The following is a 25,837-nucleotide window of genomic DNA, read 5'->3' as shown; positions in this document are numbered from 1 at the left end:
TACTGTTTGTTCTATTTATTTAAAATTGGGTATGATAACGATGGTTGTGAATCAATGAAGAATGAAGTTGGCAATTTAATAATAGCTAATGTATTTATTGTTGTGTATAGTTTCCAACTTTATAGGAATATTCTGTCATGTACATGTTTGTACAATACACTGCTTGAAGTTTTATGATGTACAGTGTCAGGAATAAAATGTTCATATAAAAGTGCCAAGGACATGAAAATATGTCTAAATAAAAGTAATTTACCACAGAATCAGTTGATGAAATTGTATGTAACTTTGTACTTAAAATAAGTGCCTTTTTATGAGAGAGGTTTTTCCAAGATACATCTACACAGTGACTTTTCCATAACATAACAGAGGTTTTTTGAGTTTTTCAGTTATGGAAAGTAGGTATTTGTGTATTACATTTCATGGACCTGTGTTTGTGTGACATAAATAATGTAAGGAACACACACACACACTCTCTCTCTCTCATATATGCACATGTACACAAATAAATACTCTTGCACACACATGAACACACATTCACGCTCAAATTGGTATTCAATCCTTTAGACTTCAAATGATTTGTAGTACATGTATATATTTATTGCTCTGTATTTAATTTAGGCTATGCATCCTTAAAATTCATACTAACACTACAGAACAAATTTACAAATAAAAAAAGACTGAAAAAAAATCATAAAAATATTCCATCATTTCTACAGGGAATTGTTCACTGTTTATCCTGTGTTAATTATGAATATCTATAGCATGTAAAATTCTATAAATTTCTAAACTTCAATATTCCAGCATGAAAAAAAAGAATGACTTGAGATTTATACATATGAGTTTGTTCCAGTGTAACATACACTGGACCCAAGGAAAGTAGTTGAACATTGTGTGTGTGTGATTTGGATTTTTAACATAGCTTTAACAATTTTTCAGTCATATCGCTAGGATGTCTGCAGTGAGGCAGTTTATAGTGATGCCTGCACTGGGGCATCATGTTGCAGACATGTAGCATGATGTCCCACCCAATCACATTATCCTGACACCAGGCGGACCAGTCCTAACACTAACCTCTTAATGCTGAGTGCCAAGCTAGGCAGCTGTTAGTACCATTTTTGTAAGCCTTTGTTATGACTCTGCCGGGGACCAAACCTATGACCTCCCACATCCAGGGTAGTTGAACATTGTAGCAGTATTCTATACAGACTATTCTGTGAGGTTTATTAGAACTCAAGGCAATTAGAATATCCTGCCTTCCCAGGGTGCCATATATGTATAAATGGAATCGACCTTGTATGATTTTGCCCAGTCTCAAAGTAGAATTTATTTCACAAACTTGTCCACATGGCAGTGTCAGAATTCATGAAAATCCATTTAAATTTGGTTCTCAACTTCCCAGAAGTAAATTCAAGTGAAATAAGTAGCAATATCCTAAATAAATTTAAGCAACTGAATAAGACCCATGTCCATCCTAGCATTATAAGGTGGTAACAGTATGTTGTATCCATATTTGCATTGAAAGTGGGATTGCAGTATGCCAAGTCCATACTTACATTATAAGGGGAATAGCAGTATGTTGACTCCATACTTACATTATAAGGGGAATAGCAGTATGTTGACTCCATACTTACATTATAAGGGGAATAGCAGTATGTTGACTCCATACTTACACAGCAGAGTCCAACAATTATTCTCTATCCTAATTAAAGGCAAAAAAGCACATAAAAAACAAATTGAAGAAAAATATGCATGTATTGGAATTTGAGCCTGGCACTCTTGCACAACAGGTGGCCATACTTGCCACTAGACGAAGCAAGTAACACAATGGCAGATCAAATTTTTAGGTCATAATAGATTGATGTCTTTGAGCACAGTAAAAAAGTATCTTTCATAATTCACTCCAGTGAATTTTCACAATTATTTATATTGGAAAATACACTAATTCATGAGCTAGCGTAAACTTAATGATGGATATACTCAAGATATCCCTATTGTGACACACTGGACTAACTAATAAAGAATGCTGCACTTATAGAAATGATAATTATCATCACTTTCATCCAATCAGCTCTGCTGTAAGTGAACCAGTCAAACAAGTTACCATGATAGTTCTCTCCAATGGAAAATAGGTATTACATTTTGTTTCGAAAAAGAACATGCATCACATTTATGGCAGTATTTCCCTTTTTACCCCTCTGTGCCCTAATTCTTAGCAATAAATCATGGTACGGCTCTATCTTCTTGTTAGAAACCTGGAGTAGCAAGCAGTTTTGTTCTCTTTTTACTGAAGAGTTTCTCTGAAAGTCTGAAGGTCAGCCATTTAGAGTCACTGTCTTCTTTGATTTGGATCTTCTAGAATAATCCTCACTTCCTTTCTTGCTATCTCCCACAGGATCTTTTGGGGCTGCCATTTTAGCAACATCAGAACGATCATTTACATAATCCTGAAATGAATTGACTTAAATTGAATGGGAAAATTATAGAAAATTGATACAAAACAAAACTGCAATGTTATAAATTGGTACTCTTAAAAAAAAGTTATGAAGGGCCAGTATTTCTCTAAATTTTGTTTGCTTGGACCACTACTAGTTCTATGGATCATTTAAATTAGCTTAGTCTGCATTGCTTGACAAGGGAAACCATTTTATCTATGTTGTTGTTGTTGTTGTTGTTGTAGGGTTTAACTCCATTTTTCAGCACATGATAGGCTATGCATGGTGGCCAGTATCAGTGGTGGAGGAAGAACCTGGGAAAACTCCGGAAAGAACCACCAACCCACGAGAAGCTACTGGCAAGCTTTCTCACATACCCACATCGGTCGAATCTGAGACTCGAACCCACGCAGACAGAGGTGAGATGGCAGTGATCCGTAACAGAGAGTGTTTTAGACTACTCGGGGCCCCTGTTTATCTATGTAAAATTAGCCATCAATATTTATGTTTCAGCCGAGATTTTCAGGACATATCATTTATAGTATTAAAAGTATTTAGGTTACAGCATTTTTATGTGAAAATATGAACAAGTCTTTTGGAGCTGCACAACTTTAAGAGAACAGGATAGCTCAGAAAAAAGTGTTCATATTTTCCTATATAAATGCTGTTATTGTTGTTGTTGTTGGGTTTAATGCCATTTTTCAGCACACGATAGGCTATGCATGGCAGCCAGTATTAATGGTGGAAGAAGAACCCCGGGAAGAACCACCAACCCACGAGAAGTTACTGGTAAGCTTTCTCACATACCCACATTGGCAGAATCCTAGACTCAAACCTATATAAATGCAATAACCAATTTAAAATATACTAATTTTGCTTTTTTACCTAATGCTGAATAATGAAAAACACTTCAGAAAATGAATTTATTGAATTTCTGCTGGATTCCAAAGGAAATACACAAGCATAGTTAAACAAGAAGTAACAGTATTTATGAGCACATAGCTCCACCCAGGAAACTTAGCATAAGGTGGAAATCATAAGGTGGATAAAATATGAAATTCTTTAAATTGAAATTCTCAAGAAGATGCAGGATTAAATGTTCTTTGTCAAGGAATATCAAATTCATTTTGTTAGGGAGTGTAATACAGTTTCCTTTGGAATGTGATTTCTGCTGGAAATGTAGTCTTGATTGCAGTACATCTTCGCTCTGTGAGAGAGTCTGTTTTGCTTGCAGAAAGTAAGACTTCTTCATCATCTTGGCTTAATGACTCTAAGGTTCTTGCTTTTCTATAAAACCTGCCTTCTTCAGTTATATTTTTTTTCTCAATTTATTGCTTGCACTAAACCTAAATTTGCTTTTCCTTGCTATTTTTGCTAGACTCGGCAGTGCACACTTCACCGACTGAACCGTTCAATTTGCAAACTTATGGACATTTCTGCTAAATAATTGTTTAAATGATCAGAATTATAATTACAAAACTGTATGTCTTGCATTTATTGTCATAACTGAATGTCATGCATTTGTTGTCATAAAGCCCTTGCTAGACATTGCAGATATCGCTTTGTCATTTGCTTGGTTAAAAGTTTCTTTTGTGACTCAATGAACACACCACATCATCAACTTTCATATGTCTCAAACAACTTATTTAGCTCATCCAAAGACAAAGCCATTAATTAAAAAGCTACATCATTGTTTGTTTACAATAAAAAGTAGTTCCTAACACTATTTTTTGACAAGTGTTGTGCAGAATGAAGCAGTGGAGTATGGAGAAATATTGCACAATTCTGACAGTATAAAGTTAATGGGGAAAAAAGTACTGTATAATAATAGGTTTTGTGTTTAATCTTACTTTCTAGTTACACAGGAACCAGATCCCACTTCTACTTTTTCTTTAATCTGATAAACAAACTGACTTGATTGACTGATAATAAGCAACACAACTGCACAGTTTGGATTATCTAGTCCTTAACAAAATAAATATACAAAGGTAGGCAAGCAGTGCTGTAGGCAAAAGGAGGTAGCAGTGCTGTAGGCAAAAAGGAGGCAAGCAGTGCTGTAGACAAAAGGAGGTAGCAGTACTATAGGCAAAATGAGGCAAGCAGTGTTGTAGGCAAAAGTAGGCAAGCAGTGCTGCAGGCAAAAGGAGATAGCAGTGCTGTAGGCAAATATGTAAGCAGTGCTGTAGGCAAAAGGAGATAGCAGCGATGTAGGCAAATAGGCAAGCAGTGCTGCAGGCAAAAAGAGATAGCAGTGCTGTAGGCAAATAGGCAACCAGTGCTGTAGGCAAAAGGAGACAGCAGTGCTGTAGGCAAAGGAGGCAAGCAATGCTGTAGGCAAAGGAGGCAAGCAATGCCGTAAACAAAAGGAGGCAAGCAGTAGTGTAGGCAAAAGGAGGCAAGCAGTGCTGTCTAAAAATTTTATGGAATTATATTATTTGATCATGCACTCAAAAACAGTCAAACAATGTAAATCTAGATTTGCTATCAGACATGAGCTAATGAGGGGTCTTTGCTCTTCATTCAACTTGTAATTTTTGGCAAAACAGCGGTCCTTACTATAATGTATCTCACTCTAACACAGCCTGTGATACAACATGGGGAAAAGTCTTGGCTCCCATGGTTGAATCTTATTTTCTACAAAGACCTCTAATTCAGTAATTAACAAGCAATGAGGTCCATAAACATTGCAGCACAAGCAAGGGTGTGGGAGAGTGAGGTAAAAGGGTGCATGATAGTGAAGGAAACTAATTTCCCTTAACGCTAACAGTTGAGGAGTTGGGATAGCAATTTTCACCAATACATGAGAATTATAATCTTTGTCTGACACAAATATTTTGTTAATGGATTTTAATGTTAATAGATATTAGATCTTAAAATGCCAATTAATGGTAATGAATTGATGACTAACATGTAATGACAATCACTTGAACCTGCAGTACTCACATATTCATGAATGACAATAGTTTGATTTGCATCCCACACTGTGATTCAGCCCATGTTTCCACTTTAAGCAAGCACAATGACTGCATGGAAATACTAATGGGCATCAACCAAGACTTGACAGCATGGAAATACTAATGGGCATCACCATGACTGTTGACTGCATGGAACTACTAATGGGCATCACCATGACTGTTGACTGCATGGAAATACTAAAGGGCATCACCATGACTGTTGACTGCATGGAAATACTAATGGGCATCACCATGACTATTGACTGCATGGAACTACTAATGGGCATCACCATGACTGTTGACTGCATGGAAATACTAAATGGCATCACCATGACTATTGACTGACTCTTTCCACGCTTGAGCAGATTAGGGTAGATCACTTTTATGATGATTATGGTAAAACTGAACTGAAGATAAAACATGAATTTTACTTGACAAAACTTTGTTAACTGGCATTTGGTCCTTAGGTGTTGTCACCAGTAGATATTTACCAAGATTTTCACAGATGAGTATTTCATTGTATATTCTGTGTTATATATTAAGAAAATATTTGTAAAAATGATTCCTTATTAAAATTAGTGAATGATAAGTGTTCTAAATTTCAGTGCATTCTCACATTATTCAGGTAACCTAAAATGAAGGAGCAGTGTAATGTATACCAATATACAGCCTTTATCATTACATTCTTATGTGATTCCTTTAACAGTGTTCTAGTGATGGACCACTGTACTGTGTGTAATGTATACCAATATACAGCCTTTATCATTACATTCTTATGTGATTCCTTTAACAGTGTTCTAGGGATGGACCACTGTACTGTGTGTAATGTATCCCAGTTTAGCAAGATCTCACCTATATCATGGTACTCTTATGTGACTCTTTGAGCAGTGTTTTAACAAGGGACCACTGTACTGTGTGTAATGTATCCCAGTTTAACAAGATCTCACCTATATCATGGTACTCTTATGCAACTCCCTGAGCAGTGTTTTAACAAGGGTCCACTGTACTGCATATAATGTTCCGCTTATAAGCCCATTCGCTTATAAGCCGAGCCCCCAGCTGAATAGGTAAAAATATTAAAAAGTGCATGCTCTGCCTATAAGCTGACCCATAAGTTAGAGACTAAACACAAGATGCACAAAGTAAGTTCTAGATACATTTATTTAGGCAAACACATTACTTAAATAAATATTATCTTCAAACTTAACGAAAATGAAAATAAGAAAGCTAATTTATATGTTGAAATAAAAACAATTTATCTTCAATGTTAAGTCTTAATTGAAATTAAAAAAATCCTCATTCTAAAATCATGAATTATAAAAGTTCTATCACTTTTAGAATCCTTCAAAATCTGGCTTGTTATCGGCATTGCCAAACAGTTCATAAAACTCTGCTTCTGTTATGGGCATGCTGTCATCATATACGTCATCATTGTCATCTGATAGTGTGTCGTTCTCCTTCTCATTCTTGTCATTGTCAGATTCAATTATGGCATCATCCTCAGTCCCATCCATGACGATGCTGATACAGCACTTTCAAAATGATTTTGCAATCATTTCCAATGAAACCGAGTCCCATATGTCTTTTACCCCCTTGGCGACCAAGTCGATGTCTGGCCTCATTAAATTCCCGCCTTTTGTCATCTTCACAGCACCTGAACAAACCCATTCAGACCACATCTTTCGTAACTTGTCCTTAAACGGTTTGTTAAGGCAGACATCAAGAGCTTGTAACACTGATGTTAAACCTCCTGATATCACAGCCAATTTTTTTTTCATTTTCTTTGCAGCCTTTTTGACTTCATCTGTTTTGTGTGCTCGAAACATGTCCCAGACAAGCATTGAAGGTTTCTGAAGAAGTGTACCTGGTCTCATTCCAGATTTTCTCCAACCATTCAATCATTCCACTTTCGTCCATCCATCACTTTTCATGTACACGAAGGATGACACCAGCAGGAAATTTCATGATTTTTGGCAGTGTCTTCCTTTTAAAAACAATGACAGGAGGCAGCTTTGATCCATCAGCTAAACTGGCCAAAACAACCATGAAATGCATTTTTTCATGGCCAGTCGTTTTTATTAGAATAGTTTTCTCACCAACCGCATTGACTGTTCTATTGCTTGGTAAGTCAAAGGTCATAGGCGTTTCATCTATATTTCCAATTTGTGATAGTTTCAACGAGCACTCCTTTCTGCGTTTAATGATGAACTGCTGAAATGATTCGATTGTTTTTCTTCCAAGTCTTTTGGTAGCTTTTGTGCTATCTTTGTTTGCTGCCCAAGACAGAAACCATGCCGGTTTATAAAATGAGAACACCAACCAGCTGATGCAATTGATTTTGAATCTGCCATCTTGTATTTGTCATCTTTTGCCATCTGTATAGCACGCAGACTAACTGCAGTTTGTGTGACAATGTATCCATTTTGTCGACATTCACTTACAAAATCAGGGTTCTTTCTCCAATTCAGGGAAAGAGGCGATCCCAGTTTGACGAGCCTTCTTGATTCTTGGCATTTCTTCTAATGCTGCTTTGCTTTTCCGCCATTCCCGTACTTGCTTCTCATTCACACAAAATTTGCATGCTGCAGCACATTTGTTATTTGCTTCTGCACATTCAATAACTTTAAGTTTGAATGCTGCATCATAAGCAGAACACTTTCTTTTACTTCCGACACTATTCATTTTATCTAATTGAATATAAACTTCTGGTGGTAGTATACTATTTATACCTTAATACATGTTTTTCATTCATTATCCTACCAGTTCAGTTAGAAAAATTATTTGTTTCACTTCATGACAGCACATATCATATGAGCCATGTGGCATCATTAGGCATGTGATCTCATCTTCAGCGATCGACAGTAACAATAAAAACAGGTAATCGAGGAAAAAAGCTTTAAAATTTTCAGACTTAAACCTTGGCCCGCAGATAAGCCGACTCCCCTCCTTCTAGGCTTTATTTTTTTCCTAAATTATTTGGCTTATACGCGAGTATATACAGTAAGTTGACCACATCTGTATCATGGTGCTCTATGTGACTCCCCGAACAGTATTATAGTGAGGACAACTACATTATATAATGGCTGATTGACATTTTGGTCTACACTTTTTGCAATTGAGAAGGTGCATATAAAAATGGCTACCAAAAAACATAAATGTGTCTACATGCACTTCATCAACAGTTTATATGCAATTATCCTGCATTAAGTTCAGGACAGACACAGACTGACAGCAGTAAGACAATATTCTCTTTTCTGACATTACAGTGGGACCATAACTACAACATCAACAAACCTGGGGGAAAGCACAATGCAAGTTCTATCCTATGCTACAAAGGGAACAAAATAACCCATGAGTGGACAACTCTACCTTTATCCTATTCAGCTTGTACTCTATTACTCTGAGATTATCCTGTTTGCTCTCCAGTTCATCCGAGGGTCGTTTGTGACACTTCTCTACCATGTTGTTTATTGACATTAATATCATTCCCAACTCTGTCCTCTGGAAAACAATAGTACAAAAATAGAGATGAAAATTATATCACTGACAGAATCAATTTAAACATTTTTAATGCAAAAAATGTAAAGCAACTCAATAATTTTTTGAAGTCGTTTAGGATACCCATCATGGCCCTCACCCCAGAATAACATAGATGCCTAGTAATCACAGGCAAATATCTTCTCCAAATACATTACCCAATCATAATATCTTAGGGACACAACTACTTCCTCACAAATCCAGCCACTCAATCTAGTTTTTAAGAATAAAACAACTAAAGATCGACTGACCACAAGGTGGTAGTCAGACAAAAGTGACCTCCCCTTGGATAGATGGATTGTTGGTAAATCCCATTTATAGTCAGTTAATACTTCCTCTCATGCTAGGAAGTACACTCTTTTGGCAACCTTGCAATGCTGCTTTCTACTTTTGTCTTTTTAATGTCTGGACTAAGTCTAAAGCTATCTCTGATGGGGAAATATGTTCCATCAATCATTTTGTAAACGTTTCACTCTATTCATTCCAAGGCAAGGACTTTACACTTTAATGGTCACATATTGGTACCATTTTGGCTACAAGTCATACATTCATTCAAATGATATTGTTCTAGACATAGCATATGGGTTCTGTCAACAGCTGTCTAATACATGTATACTGTAAAGTCATGCAAGTAATAGCTGTCTAATACATGTATACTGTAAAGTCATGCAAGTAACAGCTGTCTAATACATGTATACTGTAAAGTCATGCAAGTAACAGCTGTCTAATACATGTATACTGTAAAGTCATGCAAGTAACAGCTGTCTAATACATGTATACTGTAAAGTCATGCAAGTAACAGCTGTCTAATACATGTATAATGTAAAGTCATGCAAGTAACAGCTGTCTAATACAAATTGTATACTGTAAAGTCATGCAAGTAATTGTTGTAGACATTCGTGTTTTCACTAGCATTCTCTGCACAGGAAGTTCATGCAACATTTGATTCATTTCACCTGTACAGGATATAATTTTGCTCTTTATACTTCCAGGTGACAACACAATGGGCAGGATGAAATGCATGGAGATAACCATGCTTTATTCTTACAGGTGACAACACAATGGGCAGGGCTAAATGCATGGAGATAACCATGCTTTATTCTTACAGGTGACAACACAGTGGACAGGACTAAAAGCATGGAGATAACCATGATTTATTCTTACAGGTGACAACACAGTGGACAGGATTAAAAGCATGGAGATAACCATGATTTATTCTTACAGGTGACAACACAGTGGACAGGACTAAAAGCATGGAGATAACCATGATTTATTCTTACAGGTGACAACACAGTGGACAGGATTAAAAGCATGGAGATAACCATGATTTATTCTTACAGGTGACAACACAGTGGACAGGACTAAAAGCATGGAGATAACCATGATTTATTCTTACAGGTGACAACACAATGGACAGGACTAAAAGCATGGAGATAACCATGATTTATTCTTGCAGGTGACAACACAGTGGACAGGACTAAAAGCATGGAGATAACCATGATTTATTCTTACAGGTGACAACACAGTGGACAGGACTAAAAGCATGGAGATAACCATGATTTATTCTTACAGGTGACAACACAGTGGACAGGACTAAAAGCATGGAGATAACCATGTTATCAACAGTTATACATGATGAAGAAACTTTATGGGTCACCATCTTGACTAAACAATGCACTCAAGCCAATGGCAAGTTGATGAAATGCACCACCAATGATTAGGATTCCTTTTGCCACTAACACTGTTTCAGTGAACAACTTCTATATATAGACATTTTGAAAGTAGCAAGTTGACTGGTTTTAACATAACCAAATAAGCCTTATCACACACAGGTACAGCCCCACACTTGCCATGATCAAACAGATTTTAATGACAATACAAATGGGATCAATTCTAACTTGGTATGGCAATCTGTCTGCACCAGGGAAGGCATTAGATGGTGATGGGCTACATTCAGTACTGGCTCTAACTTGGCCCCAAGTAATAATAATAATAATAATAATAATGCTTTATTTATAGAGGGTGACTCATTAGTCAAGGACTATTCTCCCTTGAGGCCCTCTTAAGGAGAGTATAACAATGCACATTATATGAAGATGGCAATAATTACTGTTTATTTTAACATGTTTAGTATTAAAATACTAAATTCCATTATCTGTTAGAAACACATACATGCTCATGATATCTTTTCTTAAATATTCTAATATTTTCAGCAGATTTTACATGTAGTGGAAGCTTATTCCACAGAACTGTACCAGAGTATTGAAAACTCTTTTTAAATTGCTCTGTTCTTGGTTTTGGTATTAGAATGTTTCCATGTGATATTGATCTCAACTGGTATTGTGCTGAAAAAGGCCTGAATAAGTCTTGAAGATACTCTGGTGCAGTTCCATGTAGACATTTATATAAAAGAACTGCCTTGTGAAAATCTATCCTGTCATATATTGTGAGCCATTTGAGTTCTGTAAATAATGCTTTTGAGGGAAGATCAACATATGCATCTAAAATTACACGTGCTGCTCGTTTCTGAAGTTTATAAATCCTGTCAAGCTCAGATTTGGCACAGTTTCCCCATACATTAGAACAATAATCCATTGTTGGAAGAATATATGACTTGTAGTATAGATTGCGAGTTTCCATAGGTAAATATTTCTTGATTCTGCTGAGAAGGGCAATTTTGGATGACAGTGTTTTACAAAGCTTATCAATATGGTCATTCCATAATACATTATTATCTACAGACACACCTACAAGCCTTTCATGTTTGACATTTTCTAATGGATGATTATTTATTGCAAGAGACAGTTTTGGGTTCCCTGACTTGTGTAGCTTTTGTGATGTCCCCAAAATCATACATTTTGTTTTACCTTCATTAATTACCATCCTATTTTGTTGTGCCCAGTTTTGGACTCTGATAAGGTCTGAGTTTAATTTCATTTGGATAACTTCAGTATCAGAACTAGATGTATACAAAGTTGCATCATCTGCAAACAAATCTGTGTTTGTGGATTCATTATTTAATGGTAGATCATTGATATAGATAAGGAAGAGGAGAGGGCCCAAAACTGAGCCTTGAGGGACTCCTGAATGAATAGTGCGAGTTTGAGAGCTAATATTGCCAATGCTTGCTTGTTGAGACCTTTGGTTTAGGTATGATCTAAACCAGTTTAAAGAAGGATTGTCAAATCTGTAACAGTTCAACTTTTGCAGCAGAATTTCATGATCAACAAGATCAAAGGCTTTCTTGAAGTCAAGGAAAACAATCCCAGTCATATGTCCATTATCCATTTCCTTCAGCCAAAGATCAATTAATTTGGTAAGTTCTGTTTGGCACGAGTGGTACTTTCTAAGTCCTGATTGAGCTTTATGAAATAGAGAGTATGTTTCGAAAAATTTATAGACCTGAATGGCTACATGCTTTTCAAATAGTTTTGACAATACAGGTAGAATTGATATTGGTCTGTAATTTCCTGGATCCTCCTTTTCTCCTTTCTTAAAGATAGGTGTAACCCTTGCACATTTCAATGTTTCTGGAAAATTACCACTCATTATACTTAAATTTATGATATGCGTTAGTGACTTTGTTATTACTGGTGCAGCAATTTTAAGAATTCGTGGACCAATACCATCCAATCCAGAGGATTTATTAATATTAACCTTAATTAGCATATCAAAAACATCACCTTCACTAACATTAGCTATTGAAAAATAATTTTCATCAGGAATTTTAGCTTTTATAAATAATAGAAGAGCATCAAGTTCAATTGGGATATTAGTCTGGTTCTGAATACTCTTACTGGAGATGCTTATGAAGAAATTGTTGAACATTTCCACAATGTCTTGTACAGATGTTGCTATATCATCATTTTGCTTAAGTCTAGGGGGAAGGCAACTGTTCTTGCGTGGGTTCAGCTCTTTTGGATGCTTCCACAATGTTTTGGTACTCTTACTTTCATTAATAGCCTGTTTATAGTAGTTCTCTTTTGCCTTATCTATCAGGTACTTAGTTTTATTTCTCCACTTTCTATAGCTTTTCATGTCTTTTTTCTTGTGGAAATTATCTCTTAGGTGCCTAGCCTCATTGATCTCAGGGGTAATCCACTTGGGTGTAATTTGGTGTTTAACCCTTTTTGTTTTAATTGGGGCATGCTTGTCTAAGGCTGCATTGAACATCTGATACCATTTGTCCAAGGCAGTGTTGACATCAGCTATAGTGCAGACTGATTGGAAAGGTTTGCAAACTAAATCATTTAAGAACATTTCCTCATCAAACTGTTTGAAGTCCCTGTATTGAATTTCAATGTGTTGGCCATTTTTAGATGATTTCGGAACATGTCTAGTTATACAGACTGGGTAGTGGTCACTCAGTGCATACACTGGTACCTTAATTTCACTTACGTTTTCAGGTTTATTAGTATAGACATGATCAATGATAGTAGCACTTTTATCCGTTACTCTAGTTGGGGTGTTAATTAATTGAGTAAAGTTGTAAGTTTCAAAGCTACTTATCCATGTTAATGGTGGAGTTTTCATATAATGGATGGAGGGACTGGTTGTGGTCATTTAAATATATTCTGTACCTCATCCCAGTATCAAAATACAAGCACCTGCATGGATTAAATATGGCCTCTATCTGAAAGAGCTGGACTTTGCCATCAGAGGTGGATCTAATATGGTCAATACCTGTGGTCAGCAGCTACATGCAATTTCCCACACTGATCAAACTAATTGCCACTGAAACAGCTACCAGCATGGTTGAGTTACTAATTTACTACATTGTTTAAAGAGACAGCTTGAAGACCCAAGTATAAACCTTTCTTTTGCATGAAGGATTCTTACCAGATTTTAACAGGCAATTGATGCATATACCTGTTTTTCATAGTCAAAATGGACAACACTGCAGGCCAAGGAATGTAAAAATTCAGTTTGCATGGACCAGACGTTTTTTCTTGTGACATAAGGACTGTTTGAAATGTTGCTGCAATAGGATCTATGCTTGGCTGGTATTCATGGTCATGCTTAACCCTTTACCTCATGCAAGCATCCTTGGACACCTATACTCCATTTGCATGGAAGTGCCTTTTGACGCCTGTACTCCATTCGCATGGAAGTGCCTTTTGATGCCTGTTATAAACATTAGCCATTTTTAACCGGTTTTTGTAGCGCCACCTTCTGGGAAATAAGTGAGTTTTGAGAGCACTCTTGAATGTGATCACTGTGTCTTTGTGTCTAAGTTCAGTGGGCAATCCATTCCATGTTGCTGGGCCCTGGTATACAAAAGAACGCTGTCCATATAACTTTGTTTTCATAGTGGGAATAATGAGCATATGATTGTCAGAAGAGGAGCGTAAGTATGTTGCTGGTGTGTACACATGGGTGAGGTCAGATAGGTATGTTGGACTAGAGTCTGACAGTGAAACATAGCACAGAGAACAAATTTCATGTTTGATTCTGGATCGAATGGATAGCCAGTGTAGGGTACAGAGCAGTGGGGAGGTGTGCTCTGACCATGGTACTCTAAGTATGATCCGAGCAGCTGTGTTTTGAACTTTTTGAAGTTTCTGGAGTAGATATTGAGATGAACCAACAGAATTGAGTTACATTAGTCCAGTCTTGAAAGTACTAATGAACACACAAGTGTTTTAATGGCATCAACTGAAAGATATTTGCGAATTGAGCTGATGCGTCTCAGCTCAAGATATGCAGCCTTGCATATGTTCATGACATGTTGGTGCAATGTGAGACTGCTGTCTAGAGTAACACCTAGATTTCGTACTGATTGTGTGAATTTAATGTTGGCATTGCTGATATTTATTGTTTGAGGTAAAGGAAGTGAATGAGAAAGTCTTTGTGTTGTGATCAGAATGGCCTCAGTTTTATCATCATTCATCTGCAGCTTGTTACATGTCTTCCATGATTTCACATCAGAAATGCACCTCTCTACATCTTGGATGGTAGCATCAACTTCAGTTGGGTGGCTAGATTTGTATATTTGAACCAAAACGACTGTTAATGAAGACTTCAACATGAGGCAACTTGCAATGAAATCCAATTCCAAACTGTAAAGACCCATATCTGCTGTCACATATGTGCTGGTCGCTCTGGGTCTATGCATTTTGTTAGAAGTAATCAGTAAGAGAAATAAAAGTGACCCTGATCTAGTGGTGTATTATGCATTAGCAGATCAGCATCTATATTTGCAGCTGGACCCAATAAAATTAATGCATCGATATACAGTAGTAAAATCAATGCATGGATACATATGTCTGGTAATGCAACATACCCTGTTGCTATGTATGGATATATATGTCTGGTAATGCAACATACTATGTTGCTATGTATGGATATATATGTCTGGTCATGCAATATACCCTGTTGCTATGTATGGATATATATGTCTGGTAAATGCAACATACCTTGTTAATATGCATGGATATATATGTCTGGTAATGCAACATACCCTGTTGCTATGTATGGATATATATGTCTGGTAATGCAACATACCCTGTTGCTATGTATGGATATATATGTCTGGTAATTGCAACATACCTTGTTACTATGCATGGATATATATGTCTGGTAATGCAACATACCCTGTTGCTATGTATGGATATATATGTCTGGTAATGCAACATACCCTGTTGCTATGTATGGATAAATATGTCTGGTAATTGCAACATACCTTGTTACTATGCATGGATATATATGTCTGGTAATGCAACATACCCTGTTGCTATGTATGGATATATATGTCTGGTAATGCAACATATCCTGTTGCTATGTATGGATATATATGTCTGGTCATGCAATATACCCTGTTGCTATGTATGGATATATATGTCTGGTAAATGCAACATACCTTTTTACTATACACGGATATATATGTCTGGTAATGCAACATACCCTGTTGCTATGTATGGATATATATGTCTGGTAATGCAACATACCCTGTTGCTATGTATGGATATATATGTCTGGTAATTGCAACATACCTTGTTACTATGCATGGATATATATGTCTAGTAATGCAACATACCCTGTTGCTATGTATGGATATATATGTCTGGTAATGCAACATATCTGTTGCTATGTATGGATATATGTCTGGTAACGCAACATACTATGTTGCTATGTATGGATATATATGTCTGGTCATGCAATATACCCTGTTGCTATGTATGGATATATATGTCTGGTAATGCAACATACCCTGTTGCTATGTATGGATATATATGTCTGGTAATGCAACATATCCTGTTACTATGCATGGATATATATGTCTGGTAATGCAACGTACTATGTTGCAATGCATAGATATATAAGTCTGGTAATGTAACATACCCTGTTGCGTATATCTCCCTTGCTCATTAAAAACTGGTTGTCTAATCTTTTGTTTTTATCCTGCTCTTTGTCATGCGTCTGTTGTAGTATGGAAAGCTGGCTATTAATAGATATTGTTCGCTTGTTGTGTTCTTGTTTTAGTTCATCTAACTCTATTTTTAACTTCTCCAACTGAAAAGATAATACAACAATATTCTTTTAGTTGCTTGTCTCAAATTACTGTATTAACTATAACACAAAAAAAAAAGCTTTATTAAATTCAGAATCAAGTTAAAAACATCAGGGCATGAATCACTAATAAATCATTAGTCAAAAGGAAATTGAATAAGAAAATTGTTCAGTCTTCCTAATTTATACTTTATATCCTGTTTTGTATGTAAACTACTTACTGTAAATGAATTCTTCACAAAAATTAAACTATTGTAGGGTTTTTCAGAAGCTATTCTTCACAATGAAAAGTATTTTTAATGCCATTTTTCAGCATAAGATAGTCTGTATATGGTGGCCTGTATATCTGGTGGAAGAAGACTCCAGAAAGAGTCACTGACCCACATGACGATACTGTCTGACAAGCTTTCTTACACACCCACATCAGTCAAGCCAAGACTCAAACTGATGCAGACTAAGGTGAGATAAGTGAATGTTCTGTAAAGAAAAGTGCCTTAGACCACTCAGCCACTTAAAGCCCCAGTGACAAACTTAACTGATTTTTATCTCAGTAATACAGTATTTTATCTCATTTATTTAAAAAGACAGAAATCAATCATTTTTTTTATTTTTACATGTCTTTAATCATAAAATACTGTGCATTTTGATAGTATGCTGCATAAATACATCTTTCTAAAAACTCCATGAAACTTTGTAAACTCTTTTAAATATCCCACAAAAAACGTTACTAGGCCTTTCTGTCATTAAACTTCACTCCAAATCTTACTTAAATGTATTCCAACTCACAAGAAGACTGCATTGGTACTTTTCTGACAGATCTAAACATATTTCCATGTCTGATTAATATTTAGAACTAAAAATGTTGAGTAAAGTTCTGTAATGAACAGCCCAGTACAGTAGTTATTCTTGTGGGTTCTATAATGAACAGCCCAGTACAGTAGTTATTCCTGTGGGTTCTATAATGAACAGCCCAGTACAGTAGTTATTCTTGTGGGTTCTATAATGAACAGCCCAGTACAGTAGTTATTCTTGTGGGTTCTATAATGAACAGCCCAGTACAGTAGTTATTCTTGTGGGTTCTATAATGAACAGCCCAGTACAGTAGTTATTCTTGTGGGTTCTATAATGAACAGCCCAGTACAGTAGTTATTCTTGTGGGTTTCATGCCATTTTTCAGCTCATGATAGGCAGCCAGAATAACTTGAGGTCAGGAAGAAAACCCTAGTATTATCCACCAACCCATGGGATGTAAACTTTCTCACATCCCCACAATGGCCAGGCCTAAGATTCAAACCCACACAAAGGTGAGGTGGCAGTGATCCATGAAGGTGAGCTCTTTAAATCACTCTGCTCCCCCACCCCCCAGCTCCCAGTACTGCATGAATTCTACTTAAAAATAAGCATGCAAAAAATTTGGGTATTAATACCTCAAGTGTTTTTATTACCTCATCTGACATAGACTCAAGATTATCTATCAAAGCTTTGTTAGATTCACTTAACGTCCTATGTCTCATCATAAGACCCTTGATTTTATCATCTGTCACAGGAAGATAATCTGCAAGATAAAAACACGAGCAGTTAAAGTTATGACACATCCCAAACTCAGAGGAGTCACCATGCAAAATTTAGTAATCAAGGGACACGACTCTAAAAATTCCATTTTTACAGTGAAGCAAACTAAAACATGTTACCATAAACTTAGGACTGATACAATAATTACCAATGATATTAAAGAGGAAAGTATGTGACTGCTAATCAGGGTCTATGTAGTTTTCTTTTCTAATGAATAGTTCTAACATTCTACATAGACCCATATCTGCCAGTGCCCTATGTGAAGGCAGATCTGGGTCTAAGCAGTGTTCAGTTGCTATAAAATTTGAATCTTCTGTTTTAAAATTTCAGATATGGCACTGTCATCTTGAGGTTGTGAAAAAAACATGTTAACATAAACAGTCACATGGTTGGTTCATATGCTTACATCACATTATTTCTGAAGTGATACTGAAACATGACAGTAGGAAAAGAACGTCTTAACATAAAGAACAATGAAAATTTCTTAAAAATCAATAAGGAGTTTTCAAGATATTTTAAAGTTTAAGCTTAAAGAAAGGTAACATTAACCAAGGAGTTCAACTTTAAAGGGAGGTAACTTCTACCAAAGTTTTCATGCTGTCATGCAAGATAATATTTATTTTTAAAAAACTATTTAAATCCTTATTAATGTAAATCAAAGAAGCCTTTAAATAATTTTTAAGTAAAAACATATGTAAATAGAATCTGCATAAGAATTTAAATATTACTAGTCACATAATCAATACAAATATATGTATAAATGATTTCATAAAATCAGTTACTAAAATTACCTACATTAAAGTCAATTAAGGAAATCCACCTACCTTCTGGCATAACATTAATTACTGAAATTTGCCTACTTTTTGGCATAATGCCAATTACTGAAATTCACCTACCTTCTGGCATAACATCAATTACTTGTAACAAATATTCTTCAAACTTCTTGTATTTTGCTAGCTTATCTTCCAAATATTGTTGCCTGAAAAATTGGAAACAAATGAATTTCTTGAGAATCATTTTGAAATATTATTATATGACAGGCTGCATGAGGATAACATCATGTGTGATTGCTTTACATTTTGGAACCAAAGTATTATAAAAAGCTTATTCTGAAACAGAAACATAAAGATAAGATAGAATGAAATTGTAGTTTTCTTCATGTCTATTATAATTTTAGGTTAGAAATTTTGCTAGAAATTTTATCAAAGTTAAGAGGAATCTTTTCTATACCCATTACTCTATTGAGACAGGGGATGTAAAGGAATCCTCATATTGACGTGGCTGACTTTCAGTCTAGCACATACTCTTGTTAGAGTGACTGGGCTACAAGTTTTCAATGGTTTGCTATTATTAACTTGGAAAATAATATGCATCACCTAATGATGTCTGCTTCCATAATTTGCATAAATGTTATTGCCTCTTTTGAGTTGCAGTTGAATTCAGTGTGTGACTGAATAATGTTAACATGACTTAATAGCCCTTAGAATAATTATGTTTAGTGTCAGTCTGATACAGCACTGAATAGCCTTTAGAATAATTGTTTAGTGTCAATCTGATACAGCATTGAATAGCCTTTAGAATACTTATCTTTAGTGTCAATCTGATACAGCACTGAATAGTCTTTGGAATAATTATGTTTAGTGTCAATCTGATACAGTATTGAATGGCCCTTAGAATAAATCTGAATCACAACAATAGTCTTTATTCATATGTTATATTTTTTAAGACATCAAAGGTTAAGGTAACATTTTTACACACAGCAGTTAAAAACCTATGCAATATAGTATTATGAGAACAGTAGAGGTGGAGTTCACAGGTCTCGAGTCAAAGCCTGTTAAACAGAAGTCTCCATATATGAGCTTAAAATACATCTTTGTATGTATGGGAACAACTGCATTGAGATCAATATACAGTTTCTTTGTATATAAATATACTGGCAATCAACAGCAGTGTGTAAATTATACAGTAAATCATACAGTAACATCATGCTGGAAAATTCCACTAATCTGCTTGCGTCGATGAGCAGTGACTGCAGAAGAGCATGTACTATTTTCAGGATACTTGTCGGATTGGATGAGTGGCATTTCATGGAAATTTACCACTAGAATATCAGATGAGTAAAACTGATGTAAGACAAGTCACTCAATGCTTACCATGACAAGCAGCCAAATGGAAATCTTTCCAGCCCTGTAGGATTTTACTTGTCTAAATTTTATCATCCAAACTTTGACTTTGTCAATAAAGACTGTCACTGTGTAAGCACAGATTGATTTCTTGTTTTCAAGCAATAGATTTCTGAAAATAGTCCTAATTACCATTTGTATCATATTGGAGACAACCTGACTCTAATAAAAACATTTGTATGGTATTGGAGACAACTTTACTCTAATGAAAACATCGATATCATATCAGAGATAACTTTACTCTAATAAAAACATTACCATATGACATTTTGTAAACCATGCAAATAACTGCAAACCTAGTCTCACATCTACCATACAGACATAGAGTCTATTGTCATTTGTTATATTATTTGAAGTATACATCCTGAGCTACCAACACATTCTGTCTTACACATAGGAACATACAGTAATGAGCACTAAAGGAAGATAATGACATGTCACATATGTAAATACAATGACCAGCAAAACAGAAGGTCACATGTCACTGGTAAATACAGTGAAAAAAACACAACAGAAGGTCACATGTCACATAGGTAAATACAGTGAAAAAGCACAACAGAAGGTCACATGTCACATGGGTAAATTCTGAGAAAAAAACAAACAGAAGGTCACATGTCAAATAGGTAAATACAGTAAAGTGGAAAACAAGGGTTTAGACTTCACATGGTTAAACACACTACAGAACACAACAAAAGGTTATACATGTCACATGCAAAAAAATAATATAACAGATTAACACAAATCTCGTGTGAAGCTGTTGCTACCAATTGCTTCAATCACAGACAAATAAAACATTATTGATTATATCCCAAGTTGCCTTTAGAAAGAAATGACCCATGCTGTAATAGGTCATTAAAGTACATGGGACTTAAAAAATGAGATTAACTTTAAGGTAATACATTGGTAATTAGGTATCACTGATGAAATTGATCTTTCGGGTATATATTTTTCAAAATCATCTAATTTCAATGCAAAATAATTTTTTAACTTGTGTCTTGGACACATTACACTGAACAGCAATAATCTACATCTTTTGTCACATCATGAACCAGAATATCTGGGTCTATACAGTTCAGTTAAAACTATAAATAAAAGAAACAGTTTAATTTAAATGATCTGCCACTGCTGGGTCATTTGAATGCAGAACTGGATCTGTGCTATGCACAGTCTGAAAGGGTGTTATACAAAGGCATATATGGTATGCATTATGTACATTACATCTGTGCAGTCTGAAAGGGTGTATACAAAGGCATATATGGTATGCATTATGTACATTACATCTGTGCACAGTCTAAAAGGGTGTTATGCAAAGGCATATATGGTATGCATTATGTACATTACGTCTGTGCAGTCTGAAAGGGTGCAATACAAAGGCATATATGGTATGCATTATGTACATTAGATCTGTGCAGTCTGAAAGGGTGTAAGACAAAGGCATATATGGTATGCATTATGTACATTACATCTGTGCAGACTGAAAGGGTGTAATACAAAGGCATATATGGTATGCATTATGTACATTACATCTGTGCACAGTCTGAAAGGGTGTTATACAAAGGCATATATGGTATGCATTATGTACATTAGATCTGTGCAGTCTAAAAGGGTGTTATGCAAAGGCATATATGGTAAGCATTATGTACATTACGTCTGTGCACAGTCTAAAAGGGTGTTATGCAAAGGCATATATGGTATGCATTATGTACATTAGATCTGTGCAGTCTGAAAGGGTGTAATACAAAGGCATATATGGTATGCATTATGTACATTACATCTGTGCAATCTGAAAGGGTGTTATGAAAAGGCATATATGGTATGCATTATGTTGTTGTTGTTGTTGTAGGGTTTAATGCCATTTTTCAGCACATGATACGCTATACATGGCGGCCAGTATTAATGGTGGAGGAAGAACCCGGGAAAACCCTGGAAAGAACCACCGACCCACGAGAAGCTACTGGCAAGCTTTCTCACATATCCACATTAGCCGAATCCGAGACTTGAACCCATGCAGACAGATGTGAGATGCCAGTGATCTGTAACGAAGAGCGCTTTAGACCACTCGGCCACTCGGGGCCCCGGTATGCATTATGTACATTACATCTGTGCATAGTCTGAAAGGGTGTTATACAAAGGCATATATGGCATGCATTATGTACATTATATCTGCGCACAGTCTGAAAAGGTGTTATACAAAGGCTTATATGGTATGCATTATGTACATTACATCTGTGCAGTCTGAAAGGGTGTTATACAAAGGCATATATGGTATGCATTATGTACATTACATCTGTGCACAGTCTAAATGGGTGTTATGCAGAGGCATATATGGTATGCATTATGTACATTACATCTAAAGCTACACACTGGAAACAAATCTAAAACTTTCAGCAAGAAAAACAGCTAACACAAAATCACTTCATCTTCTTAAGAATTACCACCTCACCTGTCTTTTAATTCTTCCATCTGTTCACAAAGTGTTTCATATTCCCTTGATTTCTGTTCCTTAAGCTTTACTTCTGACTGATATTTCTGTATTGCCCTCCTTCGTTTTGCTTCATGTTCTTTCAAAAATTTCTCAAAATTGGACACTTTGTCTTTCATCTGAAAAAAATAAAATGACTCATATGAGATAAAGGAATATTATATGGACAAAATCTAATGTGTTGTGATTTTTTTCAAAATCACCTAATTTTAACACAAAATAATTACAGTTTTCATTATTTTTTCAAAGATTACAATGGCTCAAATTCTATATGAAATATACACCAGCCTTAACCATAAGCCTGCACACAAGATAATGATTCTAATTCCTGCATTTTGTTCCCTCTCCTGCTTTGTATACTCAATTATAAGTCTAGTCAAACTGAAAACAACAAAGATCTTGATCTGCCATAACATAATGCACATGCAGATCAGGGTCTACTCCTAACAATTTGCACAAAGATCTGCCAGCATTAGGAGAAGGCAGATCTGGGTCTGTGCATTTTTTAGTTGGACTCGCCTTATATGTGAGATGTGATGCACTAGATCACCAAAAACATGCCTTTTATTGAAAACTACCTCTTGCTGCTTTTTCTGAACTTCAATCTGTTTCTGAGCACAATATTCCATTCGTTGTTTAAATTCATGTCTTTTTGCTTCAAGTTCCACATTGACTTTGTCCACTTCAACCTCCTTCTTAAGTAGCAGTGTTCTCTGTAATGTGTTAATCCCAGTCTCAATGAGCTTATCACCAGATTCCTTGACCACTGGGAATGGCACAACATCATCTTCATCTTCCCTAAAAGATATATTCAGGAAAATGAAAATATATAGTAAACCATGTCTATATAGGACAGTGTGTGTGTGATTTTGATTTTTAATGTAGCTTTTAACAATTTTTCATTCATATCGCTACGAGTCTGCAGTGTAGCAATTTACAGTGATGTCTAGCACTGGGGCATCATGCCGCAGACATCTAGCATGATGTCCCACCCAGTCACATTATTCTGACACCAGGCCGACCAGTCCTAACACTAACCTCTTAATGCTGAGCGCCAAGCTAGGCAGTTGTTAGTACCATTTTTTAAAAGTCTTTGGTATGACTCGGCCAGGGATTGAACCCACGACCTCTCGCTATATAGGACAGTCCGAGGAACAGGACAGTTTTGGACTTTAATGACACATGCATTTACATGAATGAGTCACTTACATGCATATTGAATTTATACCAGTGTACATACCTAAAAGCAGAGGTTTCTGAAAATACCAAATGTACTTTTGAAATAAACTTCAAAATTACCAGACTTGTTTTTGTAAAAACATGTATCATTTATACTCACTTATAAGACCAGTCTGACTGCAAATAATGTTGACCTAGATCTGCCATCATACAAAGATATCATGGTCTATGTTATTTCTTTATTGATTAGTCCTAGCAAACTGCACATACCCATATATGCTGCAACATTATGCTATAGTAAGTCTGGGTCTGTGTAATTTGCAGATGAATATAACCTATGTGTGAGTACATATGGTAAGGTTGCTTTGCAAGACCAGCAACTTGAAAAGACCCATGGTCCTCCACAACATTTACTGGTCATCCAGATATGCTTTTCATCAGCTTGCAATGCTCTGAGCTGACCACAGGTACAGCTACTTCAAGTTTATTTTCACCATACAATAAAGTTACTGGAGTCAGACAGGCAAGCCAATGCTGATTTTTGTTTAATATATAACTATACTTTTGGTCAATGATGAATATTTCATGAAATGTTATACAGTACAATCTGTCCAGGTGTCTCATAATTAGGACAGCAGGTGTTCTGCCATCTGCCCTCATCTCTGACCATTATGACATCAGATGTCCATCTGGTTCTACAATCTGTCCAGGTGTCTAACCATTAGGACAGCAAATGTTCTAGTTCCACAAACTAATTACAACATTTATCAAATAAATTATGTAACAGTTCACATCTTGTCCATACAAGTCTGGCTAGATATATACATTCATTAACTGTCCAATAATGTCCTAAAATTAGGATGTGAATATTTTATTTGAAGGATGGCAATCCTAGATGATGGTTCATATGATAATAATGTGATTTAGGAGACATCTTCTTTAACCCTTCATCAAACTTTGTTTAAAGATGTAGAAACATTAACTGACATCACATGTAACTCTGAAATGGTTAGGCAGATTACAGGTATAAATCAATAGCTAAGTGACATGTTGGTTTCAATCAATATTTTAGATTTCAACAATATAATAATGTTACCTATTCTCTTGCTTATACCTGTTTTGTTAAACTCACACCTTTAACAATCAATGACTTTGTTGTGTTCTCTTTGCAGCACTTGGGTTGGGCTTCACTGTATTCAATTAGCACTTGTTAGAAGAAGAAAAATATACAGGTGTATTGCAAGTGGAAGTTGTCACTTGTTAAATATACAGTTCAACTTGTTACAATTTACTACTATTGACATATACGACCGTCTCTATATAAGGTCAAGTTCCATATCAATAAAAAAACAGATGTGATTAAATTCTACCAGCCTGTAAAGACCCTCTAGAAACTCCTCTCAGTTATCATTATACACAGATTTCATTGTACTGTGATCCACTATTGTGTTTAATGGGGCTATTTTTTGGAGCACATCTATTCTTTTAATACAAAGATATAAATGTGTCAAATCTGGCTGACAACATGAGTTGGGCATTAGAGTAAGGCAATACACACAAAAAGTCTCAATTGTGATTAAAGAGCACTGTAACCAAGGTCATCATGCCAAGATAAAATCTATCTTTTAAAAACTTACCTTTAAGCTGGTATATTACAAGAATGAGACAAAACTACTTCAAGTAGGTAGTGCAATTATCAATTCTCTGAATTGGTCATTGCCGTGACCAATTACTTGCACGCTACTGTGTCACATAATTGAAAGACGTATGGGTCTCACCTTTCGTGTAATTGAGTGACAAAAACGTTCTTTTTCTGATGATCAAGGTCTAACTGATACGATCCCGTAACTGCCATTTTTACAGCATAAAAGCAAACTATTAGAGGATGAGTGACAGCTGTAATCCTTTCAGCTTAAATCACGTCACGCTCGTCCTCCATATCTAAACAAGTTTATGTAAATTACTGCACCTTGGTGACTGTCACGTGAG

General features: G+C 35.8%; 1 protein-coding gene across 1 annotated transcript; it reads right to left on the bottom strand.

Annotated features, from left to right (window-relative positions):
- On the bottom strand, window positions 1–25,780 carry LOC149804657 (coiled-coil domain-containing protein 42 homolog). The gene is made up of 8 exons (XM_089942911.1): window positions 25,627–25,780; window positions 23,248–23,467; window positions 22,631–22,788; window positions 18,901–18,983; window positions 17,878–17,987; window positions 16,265–16,435; window positions 8,756–8,887; window positions 1–2,444 (listed from the first exon to the last, which is right to left on the bottom strand). The coding sequence occupies exons 1-8, from the start codon at window positions 25,701–25,703 to the stop codon at window positions 2,313–2,315; spliced, it is 1,083 nt and encodes a 360-aa protein (XP_089799037.1). The 5' UTR covers window positions 25,704–25,780; the 3' UTR covers window positions 1–2,312.
- Window positions 25,781–25,837: the final 57 nt, after the last annotated feature.

Source organism: Sinohyriopsis cumingii, chromosome 2, assembly GCF_028554795.1.
Source record: "Sinohyriopsis cumingii isolate HCF-2022 chromosome 2, ASM2855479v2, whole genome shotgun sequence".
In the NCBI taxonomy this organism is placed as follows: domain Eukaryota; kingdom Metazoa; phylum Mollusca; class Bivalvia; order Unionida; family Unionidae; genus Sinohyriopsis; species Sinohyriopsis cumingii.
This window is presented reverse-complemented; position numbering and strand designations above follow the sequence as displayed.

Coding starts and splice junctions, on each gene's coding strand:
- LOC149804657 (XM_089942911.1), bottom strand. CDS start 25,703: ATGGCAGTTACGGGATCGTATCAGTTAGACCTTGATCATCAGAAAAAG. Junction 17,988..18,900: donor AATTGATGTTATGCCAGAAG/GTAGGTGAATTT, acceptor TTTATCTTGCAG/ATTATCTTCCTGTGACAGAT. Junction 2,445..8,755: donor ACAAGCTGAATAGGATAAAG/GTAGAGTTGTCC, acceptor AATTCATTTCAG/GATTATGTAAATGATCGTTC.